Source organism: Peromyscus leucopus, unplaced genomic scaffold (assembly GCF_004664715.2).
Source record: "Peromyscus leucopus breed LL Stock unplaced genomic scaffold, UCI_PerLeu_2.1 scaffold_117, whole genome shotgun sequence".
Taxonomy (NCBI): Eukaryota; Metazoa; Chordata; class Mammalia; order Rodentia; family Cricetidae; genus Peromyscus; species Peromyscus leucopus.
In genome coordinates this window covers 9,552-26,046 of record NW_023504303.1, presented here as the reverse complement: position 1 = coordinate 26,046, position 16,495 = coordinate 9,552, and the positions used below count along the sequence as shown (strand labels likewise).

General features: G+C 47.5%; 1 protein-coding gene and 1 pseudogene across 1 annotated transcript; one reads left to right on the top strand and one right to left on the bottom strand.

Annotated features, from left to right (window-relative positions):
* Positions 1 to 2,197: 2,197 nt before the first annotated feature.
* On the bottom strand, positions 2,198 to 4,549 carry LOC114686051 (retinoic acid early-inducible protein 1-epsilon). The gene is made up of 4 exons (XM_037201700.1): positions 4,160 to 4,549; positions 3,635 to 3,898; positions 2,899 to 3,063; positions 2,198 to 2,302 (listed from the first exon to the last, which is right to left on the bottom strand). Exons 1-4 carry the CDS (start codon positions 4,467 to 4,469, stop codon positions 2,283 to 2,285), a joined length of 759 nt encoding a protein of 252 aa, XP_037057595.1. The 5' UTR covers positions 4,470 to 4,549; the 3' UTR covers positions 2,198 to 2,282.
* Positions 4,550 to 14,142: 9,593 nt separating this feature from the next.
* On the top strand, positions 14,143 to 15,202 carry LOC114687056 (annotated as a pseudogene).
* The last annotated feature ends 1,293 nt before the right edge of the window (positions 15,203 to 16,495 follow it).

Here is a 16,495-nt window from a genome sequence, read left to right as displayed (position 1 = left end):
ACCAGCACCACCTGGGTGGATCTTGCACTACCAAGTTCAACTGCCAGCACAAGGTACAACCTTGGCCATGTCTCGTACACAGCTTCTGTGTTTTGATTCTGAGGAAACACTTTCTAGAAGACTTCACCTCAAAGATGCTGATCTCTTTGTAATCACCACTAAATTTTCAGCTCAAGATGACCAGTATTGAGTATCCTAGCAAAGCAAAGGTTTCACTTTAGTAGTTCTGGTATCTTGTTAATCACAGCTGATTCTCCAGCCCCAGACACCCAGAACCATTGACTCTTCATTCAAATGGCCCAGTAAAGTCTGCTTCCCTAACATTCACAGGCCAGGCCTCCATTGTTTGCACTGATATCAACATACTTATTTTCCAAGCTCCTAAAGAATGGCCCAGTTAGCTCCCAACACTCGATGGCTTTTCTAGTCCAAAGATACAAAGTCCTTCTACAATACTTCCCCAAACCCATATCCAGTCTGTCACAACAATCCCACACTATCATGGTACCAACTTGTCTTAGTTAGGGTTACTGTTGCTGTGAGGAAACACCATGACCAAAGGAACTTGGGGAGGAAAGGGTTTATTTGGCTTCCATTTCCAAATCACTGCTCATCATTTTAATAGTTGAAGGAAGTCAGGACAGGACTCAAACAGGGCAGGAATCTGGAGGCAGGAGCTGGTGCAGAGGCCATGGGTGGGTACTGCTTACAGCATTGTTCCTCATGGCTTGCTCAGCTTTCTCTCTCTCTCTCTCTCTCTCTCTCTCTCTCTCTCTCTCTCTCTCTCTCTCTCTCTCTTTCTCTCTCTCTGGTTTTTCAAGACAGGGTTTCTGTGTGTAGCTTTGCTCCTTTCCTGGGACTCACTTGATAACTTAGGCTATCAAACTCACAGAGATCCACCTAGCTCTGCCTCCCAAGTGCTGGGATTAAAGGCGTGCGCCACCACTGCCCGGCACAGCTTGCTTTCTTATAGAAAAGGACCACCACCATGGCCTGGGCTCTCTGCCATAAATCAGGAATTAAGAACATACTCTACAAACTTGCCTACAGTCTTATTTTATGGATGCATTTTTAAAATTGAGGTTTCCTCCTCTCAGACAACTTTAGCTTATGTAGTTGACACAAAACTACTCAGCACATACCTTACATTTACCAGTTTCATTCGATATTGCTATATTCCCTGGCATCTTTGTTGGAAGGACCTGTGATTCCCTCTCACCAAACCTCCATAGTACATTGCTACAAATGATGTCATAACTGGGCATTACAATCCACAGTCATTAAAATATCATGTTTAGCTTTTAGATTATGAAATATTTAACTGTTTTATGAAGTTTGTTTTAATACCTTCCCTGTGTTTAATAATAGTCAAGCATTTATATTCTTTTTAAGAAATTTATTAGAGGGCTGGACAGATGGCTCAGAAGTTAAGAGCACTTGCTGCTCTTGAGATGACCTGGGTTCAGTTCCCAGTACTCATAACCTTCTGTAACTCCAGTTCCCGGGGATCCAATGCCTTCCTCTGGCCTCTGCAAGCACCAAATACATACACATTTTACATACAGACATACACACAGCAAAATATCCATACACATTAAAGTAAAAGTTAATCTTTAAAAAATGTCATAGCACATTCATGACACATAAGAATTGGCTTCATTATGATGTTTTCATAAATGTGAATAAGACATTTTGGTCATATCAACCCTTCTATTTCCTCTCATGTCCCCGTTCCCACTCCCTCCAGCTTGCTTCCTCTTCCCAATTACTCTTCCTCTACTCTCATTTGAGTTTTTTTTATTTGACCCAATGAAATCATTTGGGGTTATTCATGAAGTGAGGGTGAGGAGCTATTCATAAGAGCATGGGGTCCTTCCTAGTGGCCACATCACTGAACAAAATGTCTCTCCCCCTCCAGCACCATTAACTGCAGATAGATTCTAGGGAGCTCTGGAGCCTCATGAGCCCCTCTCCCTCCATGAAGGGAAGGTTGACAGGCCTGCTCTTGTGCAGGGATCGTGCAAGGACTCAGAGCTGAGAGTTCAACAGTGGAACAGCCATGTCCTGGCTGGAAATCAGTGTTCTCTCACATCCTTCTCCCCTCTGTGAGAGGTTCCCGACTCTTGGATGAAGTAATGTAGATGTCTGGTTTAGTGAATGCTTTTACCTTCATGTCTTGGGCTCACCCTCCTGGGACAACTTGGTGGCCTGGTTGGGGAACTCTCCATGTGACTCCATGGGCCTCTCTTTCTTCTGTGGCTTGTGGCAGTTGATGGAACAGCTCATGGGCAGCTGAAGATTTCTGTAGGGAAAGGTTTTGCAGTGAGATCCAAAGCTCCAGACACTGAGTCTGAAAGAAATTAGCCCTTTACTCCAGTAGAGAAGTCTGCAAGTCACCATTTAGCTTGTACCCTGATGTACCATGACCCCTGACAAATGAAGGGGGTTTGGAGTGCAGGCCACCCAACCACTTCTCCGACAGATGCAGTTCTAGGGTCAACAGCCTCTCAATTGCATGTGGCACAGAGAGAAGTGAGACAGAAAGAGTAAGTGAACAGTCCTAGTTGACTGTGTGAAAACACCTTTGTAATTGCTTTTGGAATGAGTACATGGTAAGGATCCCTCTAAGGGCCATGGTAAGAATGCATGCAAGTGAGGTGTTCGGGAGCTTGTTTCATTCAGTTCTCATGGTCTGAGCAGAAAAGAGTATATTGAACTGGCAGCCAGACTGTCAAAATATCAGTTTGGAGGATGGGAAGATGGCTCAGTGGGTAAGACCCTTGCTATGTAAGCATGAAAACCGGAATTCACATCCCTGATATCAGTGGGACACCTGTTCCAAGTCCTCAGCAGACAAACTCCACCAAGAACCAGAGTGAAACCCCAGATGCTCCTTACCTCCTTGGGGACAACGTTTCACTAATAGGCCAACAGCAAAAAGTAAGATGATGACAATGACTGCTGCCACAGGGATAAACACTTTCTCATTGTGAAACTGACTGGGAGATGGACGCTGGGGGGCAGATGGAAGCTGGGGGATATCTGGGGCCCTTGATGTTGATCCTTAAAAAAAAAATCAGAAAAATTATGGATAAAGCTAAAAACACACCTTATTTAACACCTTCTCTCCCCAGGCATCCTGAGGGACTCATATGTAATAATGATTTTACAATCCCTGAGGAGAGAGGGGAATAGAGTTGTGTGTACAATGTCCTTGCACAGTTTATTTCATTACCAAAGAAAACAAATGTCTATCAAACCATCAAACAATGTAACATATTTACTGTGGGGAGAACTTTCTGAACGTTGGGGCAATTGGTGGTCTTCAATTGTGCCAGAGAAAGAAAATGAGGCCTTTCCAAGTGATGTTAGTGTTGGTAAAAGGGCAGCTATAAGTGAGGCAGAAAAGGCTGGAAGGTTGCAGGGATACATACAGACTTGGGGCCCTATTAACAGGACACATAATGGCTGGACTATTGGTTAGGAGGGAATGAGAAACATTGGGAGGTGAGATGGGGAGCAGAGATCCTTGTGATCATCACTGGATCTCCAGAAAGGCACATCACCAAGAAATTATTCTCTCAGTCTATCCAACTTGATGGAGTTGCCTTCTGTTAATCTAAGTAATACCTACTTGTCCTTTCCTGGGGGATCTTTAAGAGATCCTTGAGCCAGGGGCTGAAATTTGCTATGAAGGTCTTCAGATTTGTGGTTAGATCCTCATCATCCTTCCATTCATTCATGATACCTCTGGCTTCCAGACTAATCGGTGTCCAGCTCATATTCATTGTGTTCAGGATGAAGGAGTACTTTCCACTGATGTTAAATTGCCAGGAGGCACCAACGATTTGTCCTTGTTCATAATTAGAAAGCATGATGGCCTGTAAAGTGGGGTGACCTGCAAACCACATACAAAGTCATCATTTTTCACTTTTGATAGATCCATCACCTCCTCAAAGGTCAAGACTTTTCCCACTGGCTTATGAGCCAGTATCATTTCCACATGACTTGGTTACTCATTGGGTACCATATGCTTCCCAGACTGGGCCAATGCTCAGCTCTTTCACACAGATACAACCACCATCTCATTCCCACATGTGCTCTGCCCTTCCTCTCTCTTGCCACCTGTCTCTGCCTCTGAACTCCATCCCACACTTACCACAGATCTTGGTTTTCCTCAGATTGGTGTCAGCCAGCATCTTCCTGAGCTCTTGTCCCAAGTATTCCAGCTCTTGCACAAAGTCTGTCCACACTTGAGTGGCATGTGCCGCCTTTCCCACGTCACCCAAAGGTGTGGCTTTGTTGTCATTATCATATTGAAGAAAAGATTCTCCATCCATTGAACAATGTCCTTCACACCAGGGCTGTCCAGGTGTGGTATGAGTCTTAATAATGACATTGCAACTAAGAGAGTGTGTATCTGTGAGAGAAACATGCAGGTGAGGTCCAAACAAGAAGCAGAAATTCATAGGACTCGTGGTTCTGAGACACCCAGATGACACTGAGAATCCCTCTGAAGGGCAAAAGATCAGGAAGAGAAGCCTCTAGTCAAGATGTCCACCAGCTTCTGAATCCTTATTTCTGGGACATCTTTGACTATCTTAGGTTGGTAGGACCCTCAGATGCATACAGTGTCACCTCAGAAGTTCTTTTAGTGTCTTTTATCAAGTGTTAAGGAATACAATATATCAGAATAAAAGATATCAGATAGTATCTGTTCCTGGGACTGAAAATCTATTGAACACACAGGAAATAGGAAGCATCACAGAACACGTGGTAAATTCCACATAGAGCCTGGGAGCTCAGGAAAGGCCTCCTGGAGAAATGCTGCAACTCGGCCTGGGAAGGGGAGCTGTCACCTGTGAGCACAGTGCTCACCCGAGTTCCCCCTGGGTCCTTCACAGGACAACACTGGGTGTCAGATCTCAGATTCTCCTGTGTTAAACCACACTCCTAACTCATTCTCAAAAAGAGATCTCTGTCTGTGACCTGCTTGAAGCCCCGATCTCTCTCCCCTTCCTCAGGCAGTTGTTTCCAGCACACTTATGGCCCCTGGTCTCCCAGACTTTCCCTAACAGCAGCAGAAGACACAATATCCTAGAACTGTTCTGTTCAGAAGACTGCACAAACAGGCAGGAAGTCCTAGTGAGGATGCATACGTGCACTCTCCTGTGTGCGTGTGACCTTGCAATCTAAAATAAATAATAATTTTAAAGGTGCTTTTAACAGTTTTCAATATAATGACACTAAAAAATGTAAAAGAGGTGTTAAAAAAACCCGTTTTCCCTCTGACCCCCCCCCCCAAACCTCTGCTCTGAGGTGGACTGCTGCAGGTTTGGGGACCTCCTTTCTTGTCTTCTTCAACCAGCTTCCTCTTCCCTTCTCCTCTCTGCCTCTTCTACCACCTGTTCTCTTCCTCTTTCTGTGGTCTCCACATCCCCACTTTCCCCTTCCTGCCACTCCTAAGGCTTGGATTTCTCCTTGAATGGCTGGGATCCTTACTCACTCAGCACACCTCACTGGAAGATTTGCTGGACATGAACATGAGCCCTTTGGAGCAGAGAACAGGCTTTGTGGATGTGAACTAAAGGTTGCAAACTTGGTACTTTGGTGGATCAGACAGGGAGGCTTCAGTTATCTGTAAGAAAATCCACTTAGAAGTTTGATGAAAGGAAACTTTAGCTAAACAGGAACAGGGAATTATGAAGGTGATTTAAAGAAAGCATCCCTGATATAATAACTTCCAAATAAGCACCAATAAACAACAACAACAACAACAACAACGATAAATGTCTTAGAAGTATTTACACACAGACCTCTAGATTTTAGTAAGGAAAACATGTTTATAACCTCCTACAAGTGTGTCACAGTAGTATTGATTAGACAAGGTCTCTAAGAGGCTTGGGACTCACAAGTAGGCTAGACAGACTTGCCACTGACCCCAGGGTTCCCCTGCCTCTGCCTTCTTAGTACCGACAATAAAAGCGCACAGCACCATGCCTGACTCTATTACAGGAGTTCTAGGGATCAAACCCGGGTCCTTGTGGTTGTGAAGCAGGCCCTTTACCACTCAGCTGTCTCCCCATGCTTTGGACACACAGGACTTTTAGTAGTCAGCAATCAGTCAGGGTTTTCAGGAGATAATGCCCATGTGCCCCAGGAATGGCTTGCAGAGGCTGGTCCATACTGCAAGAAATAGAAAATCCAGAACTTCTAAACCTGGTAGTGAAATGTGTGTAAAGACTCAGAGATGTGTCAAAGAGAGGTGATATGAAATATGTCCACTTCATTCTATGGAGAATCATGGATGACTCTTGTTTACCAAGCATGGCAAAGATGCCCAAGGAGAAGGGCACAGGCCTCGGCAGATGCCCAGGGACGAAAACTACACAAGTCCAGGGTTGTGGTGTTTGAATGAGAATGGCCCCATAGGCTCATATATCTGAATGCTTGGTCATCAGAGAATCCAGTACCTTAGAGGGATTAGGAGTGTGGCCATGTTTGAGTAGGTGTGACTTTACTGGAGGAAGTGTATTATTTGGGGGTGGGCGTTGAGGTTGTAAAAAGTCCATTACAAGCTCAGACTCTTCCTCTTCTTGCTGCCTTTGCATCTGGATGTAGAACTCTCAGCTACTTTATCTGACTGTGTATCACCCTATTCCCCACCATGAGGAAAATGGACCAAATCTCTGAAAGTGTAAGCAATCCAAAATTAAAATGCTTTCTTTTATAAGAGTTGCCATGGAGCAGGGCGGTAATCCTAGCACTCAGGAGGCAGAGGCAGGTGATCTCTGTGAATTCGAGGCCAGCCTGGTCTACAGAGTGAGTTCCAGGACAGGCTCTAAAGCTACAGAAAAACCCGTCTTGAAAAAAAAAAAAAAAAAAAAAAAGAGTTGCCATGGTCATGGTATCTCTTAGTAGCAATAGAACACTGAGCAAGACTATGTTTCTGCCTTAAGTTGCTTTTGTTAGAGTGTTTTTATTACAGAAACAAAATGAAATCAGAACAACAAATGCCTGTCATTTCTAGCTGACCCAGAAGTCATAGGCAGCATAGAACCACTGCTGACTGGGAAACAGGCAGCTTTGACTGTACTTTTGAAGACATTTTTTGGGATTCACCAATACTGGTACATGGGAATATTACCTAATCCCCTAATGGACAGAGGACAAATCTGCTGTCCCATTCATCAACTCGTTCCTTCTACATCTGTCACGCTGACTGCACTTTATGGATGGGAAACTGTGGAAGGCTAGGTGGGCAGGGAAGGGAGCTGACCAGGCTGGTAAGTCACATGGGAATTGAAGCTGAGCTTGGTGGGACAAATCTGTGTTGTAGAATATTATTTTAAGGTGTGTTACTTTTGTTTATGTTGCATTTGTTTAACTCTGTGAAGCTGTGTTACTGTGCCTGTCTAAAACACCTGATGGTCTAATAAAGAACTGAATGGCCAATAGCAAGGCAGGAGAAAGGATAGGTGGGGCTGGCAGGGAGAGAGAATAAAAAGAGGAGAAATTTGGGAAGAAGGAAGAAGAAAAAAGAAGGAAAGGAGAGTTGGAAGAGTGAGAAAAAGAAAGAGCAAGAGAACAAGGAGAGGAGGATTGCAAGGGCCAGCCACCCAGCTACACAGCCAACCACAGAGTAAGAGTGAAAGTAAGATACACAGAAGTCAGAAAAAGAAAAAGTCCAAAGGCATAAGGTAGACAGGACAATTTAAATAAACCAAAGCTGGCAAGAAACAAGCCAAGCTAAGGCCGGGCATTTATAATTAAGAATGTGCCTCCGTGTGTGTGATTTATTTGGTAGCTAAGTGGTGGGCCCCCAAAAGGGCAAAACCAACCAGCAACAAATCTGTAATTCCAGAGTTTAGGAGACCAAGAGAGAGAAGGGACTGTTGCAGATTTTACAGTGTGTGCTGTAGTATGAAATCCTGCCTTAAAACAAATCAACAAGAACAGAAAGAAGAATGTAAAGAAAAAAGGGGGGGGGAATAGGAACGTCCTTGGTTGTGGCTGCCTTGTCCCTGGAAGTGTCTATTGTGATCTAATGGTGGAGGGCTTGTGAGAAATCCCCAGGAAGGCAGTCTTCAGAGCACAGCATGCCTTAGGTCCAGGGGAGCTGTCTGAGACTTCCTCCTGGAGGAGTCCACACTAGTGACTCAGTTTGGACTTCAGCTGATCCCAGTGGTGCTGAGGGCGTCACTAGCTACCCCCTCTGCTACCCTGCCCTCCTCATTCATGCAGTCCCTTCCCAGCCCTCCCGTGGTGACTTTCCCCTAACTTTGTCAATGCACTGAAGAGAATCCGGGAGGGATGTGGTGAGGACCAGAGAGTCTGGACTTAAGTCCTGGTGATAGTGAAGAGAAGCCCAGGAGCTTCTGTGAGGAGACTGCGACCTTCCTGACTCAGTAGTCCAGTGCCCTCCTCCTGTTCCCCCAGTTAAATTCCAGAAACTCACCAGTGGGCAGCGTGTACCCCAGACAGCTCAGTAGAACCAAAAGGCTCAGATTCTGGAAAAGATTGCACCTGGGTGCTCCAGTCTTTGTCATGGCTCTTTCCTGAATCCTGGCTACCAACAGGTATGACTGGGGCTGTGAAGAGAATCAGAGTCCTCAGTACAGTCTGCAGAGGACCCTGTGCAGAGATTAACAAAGTTCCGGGCACCTGGGCTGTGAATTCAGACCTTTCCGTGTTCCAGACATGCCCATTTCTAGTTCCCATCTTTTCCTGCATCTCTCCTGGAGTCTCCAGGCCATGGAGCTCTGCTCCTCTCTTCCTATACACTGTGATTTCTGTCAAGCTCAGAGGCATGCAGCCTAGGACTATGGGAGAAGGGTGCTGGCTTAGGCTCTGGTCGCTGGGTGGCTTCTTTCCCCTTTGCTAGCTGGCTCTCTGGCTGGCTGGGGTTGCTCCCCTACTCGCCAGCTCCCTCCCTGGCCCACTGCTGCCCCACTTGCCTCGATGCCGCCTGGCTTGCCTAGCTGGCCCCTCTCGCCCTGCTCGCCATGATGCTGCCTTGCTGGCCCCTCTAGAGGGCCTAAAGTTCCTTGCCTTGTTCCATGCAGCTGTGCTGCGCTCTCCCCTCTGCCACCCCACTCCCCTCACTCACCCAGCTCCCCTCGCTCGGCTGCGCTCCCCTGGGCGTCCTGCTGCCATCCCTGTTCCGCTGCCACCTGCACCCCTTGCTGGCGCTGCTCCGCTCTAGCTCACCTTGCCCCACCTCCCTGGCTTGCTGCAGCCCGCTGCCTCCCTCTGCCCCCTGGCTCTCCCGGTAGCTGTTTTCGGCAGCATTCTGTCCTGCTCCGCGGTGCTGGGCCCCCAGGCCATCTATCTCACCTGGTGCCTGTCCTTTTCCTTGGAGCTCTATTGAGCTCAGCTTCGCTAGGCCGCTTACAAACTGGCTGAAGAGCCTAGAGAGCGACTCATTTGAGGCGCCTAATGACTCATAGCACCGCCTTCCTTTCCTCATACTTCTCAGGCCTCTTGGGCAAGATTGGCTGCCACCGGGAGTTTTATTTTGGGGCACCTTACAAGTGAAGGGATGGGTTATAGGGTCCAGAAAAGGTCAAGTGCAGTCCAGCGTGTTCTCTGGAGAACTCTGCTCCAGGATCCAGGAACCAAGAGAGCCAGCACATCCTGATCTCAGGTCCTAAGCGCTCCTGTCTCTTCACCGCCTGGCCTCAGCTGCTGCCCTCGCACAACTTGCTCGCCCCGCTGCCCCCTTGCTGTCCCTTGGCTCCTGGGGTTCCACTGTGCTCAGTCCCGCTCAGCTGCGCTTGCCCACCCCGATCAGCCGCTATCCCCACCCGGCTACAGCCCCGCTTGTACCGCTCCCTTCCTCGCACAGCTCTCCTCGCTCGCTCCACGGCGGTCCTGCACAGCCACGCTCCGCTCCGCTTGGCTGCGCTTGTGTGGCTGCCACCCTAGTCTCCCTGCTACAGGGATCGCAGCGCTCCCCTCAATCTCGCAGCCGCGTTAGGCCGCGCTCATCCGGCTGCTATTCCTGTCCGGCTGCCACCCCTGCCGCCACGCCCCCTTGCTTGTACCGCTCCCTTTTGCTGGCCAGATTCGCTCCCTCAGCTGCGCTCGGTCTGACTCTACTGCGCTCGCCTCGCTCGCCCCGGCTGCAGCCTCGCACAACTCGCTCGCTCAGTTGCCTCCCTCTGCCCCCTGGCTCTCCCCGTGGCCGCTGGGTTTGGCAGCGCTCAGTCCTGCTTGGCCGCCCTGGCCACGCTGCCGGCTATCTTGCGGGGCGACTGCCCCTCTGGGCCGCGTTTAGTCACGCTGGGTCGCGATCCAACCCACTTGGTCGAGCTCCACTCCGGGGATCTATGCTGGTCCCTCTGCTATCCCCTTCTCCCAGCAAAGCAGCTGCTGCAGCGCTTCCCTTGCTCGCAAGGTTGCCCATGCTAGTCCTGCTTCCATGCCTGTCCTGCTGCCATCCCACTGCCGCCCTGCTTGCTCTGCTCCTCAGCCCCCCCCCCCCCCCGTCCCCTTCCTCAGCCAAGTTCTGCCCTGCTAGACCAGGCTTGTCTCACTGCCACCCCAGTCCCGCTGACCCCCGCCCCCATTGCCTTGCTCCCCTTTCTGGCACCATTCCCCTCACTGGCGCCCCCCCTCGCACCCAGCCCCACGCTTCCCTGCCCAGCCTCACTCCATGAACCACTTTGCCATGCTCCTCCCTGTGTGGGAGGCCAGCTCCGACATTTTAAAGGGTTCCTATGAGGAAGAGAGAGAGAGATAAGAAACTTTTAGATACAAAGATAGCAGAGAGGAGAAAGACAGAAACACAGGATTGCTTCCAGAGGACCTGGATCAAGACCCAAAGGTCCCTCCATCTCTTCAAAAGGACTTTTTATAACAATACCAATTGGCAGGGCAAAAGACCTTCCCCCTTGCTGGAGCAAAGCACACCACACAGCCAAGTGCAGACCCTTCCAAATACCTGGTAACCACGCCTGTGGTCAAATCATCCCCTTATGCAGCCCTGCTGGGTAAAGCAAGCTCAGATTCTGATGCATGAGCAGTAAATGGTCTTGCCATGGGCCATCTCTTTATTTACATCTTCTTTATCTTTGCCTGTGGGATGGAATCTCCTTCCCTCTACACATTGAGTGGAACTACCATGTTATTCTTTCATGGTCCTACTGTTATCACATCTGTATCATGAGACCCTCCTGATTAGGAACCTGCTGTGTTCCCTCCTCATTTCCCACTGGTCTGTGACATGATTCCTGTCCTGTCATGGCTGAGCATGCATGAACTGTTGCTAGCAGGTGACATGAACCAGATCTCCTGCCTCCTTTGTCAACTAGATGCTATAGATGAGGGACAAGAGCAGGACTCCAGGATTTCCCTCTTGCTTTTTTGCTTCTTACCATCTAGCCATGACCCCATGCCCAACACTGCCCTCAGTACCTTCATTGTCCAGGATTCTCCTCAGAAACCACAGAAGAATGGAGTAGGGGAGGATTATCAGCTGGACAGAGATGTTGGGTTTCCTGGCCATGGATGAAGGCTGGTTTATGTCTGGAGTAGAAATTGATGAGGCTGAATTGGAAACACAGGTTGAGTCTTGACCAGACATCAAATCTGAGGAAATCTCATTTTAGTTTCTGGGTGCTCCAGTAATTCAGCAACACACAGAGTTCCACTCCTGTTGCTAAGCCACAACTGTTTAGTTGGGTCCCGAGCAGGAAGGGAGAGAGGGCATGTCCCCTGACCTCAAAAGGCTCAGCTATGTTAGGGGAAGCAGGGCAATGATGGGACCTCATCTTCCCTATATCAGGAGAGGAGGCCTGTGAGGTTGGTGTCAGGGAAGAAGAAAGATCCAGTGAGATGAAAAACAGCAGAAAATCTAGAATTAGAAAAAGGACAGGAAATAAAAGGATGCTCAGATTGTGACAGCCTGTGAGAACCACAGTGAGAGAACAATGTAAACACAATTAATGAGATAGGAGACGGTGAGAAATGAAATGATGGATGGAAAATGGCCATAAAACCAAGAACTCATGGTAATTAGATTATCACACACACACACACACACACACACACACACACACACACACACACACACACACACTCTCCCTCATCTTCAGAGAGCTTCCTCCCCTTCTTCCCAGTTACCTATAGGCTCCAGCTTTTCTTCCCAGTGTGGCTTGATCTCCTCAAGCCAGGAACTGCAGTCCCCCTGTGAGGTCATTTTTAAGAAATTGGTTACATCCTTGTTTTTCTCCCACATCTCTTTCATTCATTTGGATCCAGGATCAACTTCAGTCCATTGTCCAGTGCTTGAGTCAATGTGAAACATTTTGTGTTCATTTAGGTCAAAGTCCCAGGGTCCACTGAAATGTCCATTTACTTCATGCCAACAACACTTTTGGACTTCTTTTCCAGATCTGTTCATTCTGGAGTCTCCAGAAGCTGCCCATGTAGACTGTGTGGAGACAGGATGGGTGTGAGGCTGGTGGACAGAGTGGAGCCAGGTGAGGATGGAACAGAAGTTTCATGGAGATAGTTTCTACTGATCTGTACTCTCAGATTATAGACTTGGACATCTTTGATGGTTATCTTTAACTGTTAGTTTGATATATCCTAGAGTCACCTAGGAAGGGAGTGTCTACTGAGGGACTGTTTTGACTGTTAATGATGTAGGAATGTCCAGCCACTGTGGGCATTACCATTCCCTGGGCAGGTGGTCTCTGGCTGTATAAGAAATCTAAATATAAATGAGCTAGTGATCCAGACAGCAAGCAGCATCCTCCATGGTTCCTGCCATTCCTCTCTGGCTGTGATTAAGTTCCTTGGTCATAGATAATGCTGTGTGGAATAGCAAGTAGGCCTGCCTCTGAGTACCTTCCCCTCTGAGTACCTTCCGTGACAGACTATGGCTTAGAAGTGGAAGTCCAATAAACTACTTTCTACCTTAAGTTGCTTTTGGTAAGTGTTTTATCACAGCAACAGATTGAAACTAGAACAACACATGCCAGATCCCCTGGACATACTGCAGTGCTCCACGGATGACTTCCTGGAACTGATGAGAGGATAGTCTGCACTATAGGACAAAGAAAATCTAGGCTGGTTAAATCTGGTAGTAGAAGAGTGGTGATCATAAGTTTCAGAGAAGAGAACTGGGCCCATCTTGCTGCAGTCTGCATTGGGTGGGCTAGCCAAGGCAGTGCTAGAGAGCTTCCCAGGGTAGTGATGTTGAGTGAAAGCTGGCATGCTGCCCAACTCAGCTACCACCCAGGCCCAGAACCAGGGTTACGAGTTGGCCCACCCCAACATTCACCAAATCTATGAGCTGTTGGGACTTGTGAAGGGGATGAACCTACAGATCCAGAACCGCAGGATCTCCATGACACCGGACAACAACAGGACATCCAAGAGGAGACCCTGAGAGAGTCCATTATCCATAGTGTAGCAGAAGCCAGAGGCCTTGAACCAGACCAAAGACTCATAGCAATTAACACTCACAAGATGGATGGACTAAAGGGAAAACTGTGTGACTCAATGGCCACACAACTTCCCCAACTAGATTCTTTTTTTTGTTGTTCCGTTGTTTTTTGGGTTGGTTTTTCTTTTAAAATTTGTTCTGTTTTGATGGGCAGAGGGTGGTAGCTAGGGCACAGGGAGACAAGTGGGATGAGGACTCAAGTTGTGAAATCCGCAGAATCATTAAAAGTTTTTTAAAAAGTTGAGAGTGAGCAGAGGCCTGCCGGCGTGTGGCAGTGGGCTGCTGCTGGCTGTGGCAGTTGGCCGGTGCCATTGACTAGAGTCCCCAGGAGCCTTTCCGGTGCTTCGGTGCTTCACTCAGAGCCCAGTGCCCTTGGCCCTTTGCCTCGCCAGGGGCAAGTGGCCAGGGCCCCACAGGAAAGGAGCTCCGGGAGACTGGACCTGTAGCTGCCCGCTGGGCTTGGGTGGGGTGCAGGCTGCAAGCTCAGCAGGTGGGGAGGCAGCCGCAGAAGTGGGGAAGGCGGTTAGTGTTAGTGGAAGGGCAGCTGGTGGAAGGGCAGAAGGAGGCAGGTGCAAGGGCAGAAGGAGGCGGGTGCAAGGGGGCAGGCAGCAGGTGGAAGGACTGGCAGAAGGCGGCTGGTGGAATGTGGTGGGTGGAATGTGGCCAGTGGAAGGCTGTGGGTGGAAGGCGGCCAGTGGAAGGCTGCAGAGGTAGCAGCATTGCAAAAGGCTTCAGTGGGGAACGCCAACGTGTGGACAAGGCCTTCACCAAGAAGCTGGACCAGTGAGTGGAGCAGCTGAAGGAGTGTAAGCAGCTGAAGGAGAATCAAGTGCGGACCTGGTAGGAGAAGGCTAAGGACATTTTACAAAAGAACGGATGTATAAGAGGTAGCTGTCCTGTTACTGTCTGTGGAGGTGTGCATGGCCAATTCCATGACCTTATGGAACTCTTCAGAATTGGTGGAAAATCACCAGATACAAACTATCTATTTTTCATGGGCGACTATCTAGACAGAGGTTATTATTCTGTGGAGACTGTGACTTTTCTTGTAGCATTATAGGTGCGCTATCCAGAGCATATTACAATACTGTGAGGAAATCATGAAAGCTGACAGATCACCCAAGTGTATGGCTTTTACGATGAATGTCTACGAAAGTACGGAAATGCCAACGTCTGGAAATACTTTACAGATCTCTTTGACCATCTTCCACTGACAGCTTTAGTAGATGGACAGATATTCTGCCTCCATGGTGGCCTCTCTCCATCCATAGATGCACTGGATCATATAAGAGCCCTGGATCGTTTACAAGTTCCACATGAGGGCCCAATGTGTGATTTCTTATGGTCAGATCCAGATGACCATGGCAGATGAGGTATTTCACCACGTGGTGCTGGCTATACATTTGGACAAGGTATTTCTGAAACATTTAACCATGCCAACGGTCTCACACTGGTGTCTCGTGCTCACCAGCTTGTAAAGGAAGGTTATTAATTGGTGCCATGATGGGAATGTGGTTACCGTTTTTAGTGCACCCAATTACTGCAACCTCTGTGGAAATCAGGCTGCTATCATGGAATTAGATGACATTTTAAAATATTCTTTTCTTCAGTTTGACCCAGCACCTCATCTTGGAGAGCCTCATGTGACCTGGTGTACCCCAGACTACTTCCTATAACTTCCTCCCCAGGACCTTTCTTTGTATGTGGAAGTACACCTGGCTTTTTAAAATATATATTATATATTTAGAAACAGCAGTTATCCATGTGTTTCTGTAACACGAATATTTTAACTTATGTATGCATTTAATGGAAGCATTGCCATTTTAAAACTTGATACAAATACCTAAAAAAAAGTTTTTTAAAATGTCATTAAACCTTGAAAAACAAAACAATCAAACAAACAAAAATCTCAGAGAAGCGCATGTGCCAGAGTGGAAATATTAGCAAATATTTCCGGTGGAAGTATGCAGAGTTCATGCGACTCTGTGGGATGCTAGGACACCAACACTGAGAAGCACAGTGAGCATGACCAGGGAGAAGACACCAGCACTGCTGGGAGCTCAAGGATGATGATGATGCCTTAAGGCTGGGAAAATACATAAATCTGAAAATTCAGAAGTATGTTGACTATTTAGAGGCTTCTTTATTCTGTATGAACTTGCCCAACCCCAACTCCTATGGAGAACACACAGGATTTCAAAGAGATCACAGAGTCTGGAGGTCACTTGGATTAGTATGAACATTGTAACGAAATTTCTTCCAATCAGTGAACACAGGGTGTGTCCCCAATTAGTTGAGTTTTTATTGTTTTTTTTTTTTGTCTGCAGTTCTCCATCCTCAGCTACTTTAGCTCTTTAGCTGAGTTTATTTGTAAGTATTTAATTCTTTCTGATGCTACACACAATGAAGCAGATTTAATAATTTAATTGTCAGATCATATGTTGTTTGTGTATGTGAATAGAACTGATCCTCCCCCCCTTTTTTCCCAAGATAGAGTTTCTCTGTGTACTAGCCCTGTCGGTCCAAGAATTTATGTTGTAGTCCAGGCTGGCCTGGACCTCCCAGAGATTCACCTCACTTTGCCCTTGAGAGCTGAGATTAAAGGCATTCTCCACCATGCCTGGCTATGTTTGCTGATTTTTTTTTAACCCCACATATTTTTACTCCGTTTATTACTCTTAACCTTACTTTGATAGACTCTTCAGGGTTTTCTAAATATACTATTGTCATATGCAAGTAGAGACTCCTCAACCTCTGCATTTCCAGTCTAGATGCATTTTATTTGTTTTTCTTGTGCAATTTCTCTAGCTAGGACTTCTAGTGCTATACTGAGTACAAGTTGTGAATGTGGGCACCTTCCTGAGTTCAGCTTCTCACTGTTAACTGTGTTGTTAGCTGTGTTGTAGTTTAAGTCCTTGTGTGTGTGTATGTAAGAACAGTCTTCCTATACCTAGTTTTTGTTTGTTTGTTTGGTTTTTCGAGACAGAGTTTCTGTAGGGAGCCGCTATTCTAAGATGGCGCTGGCTTCCTGGTAGCCTA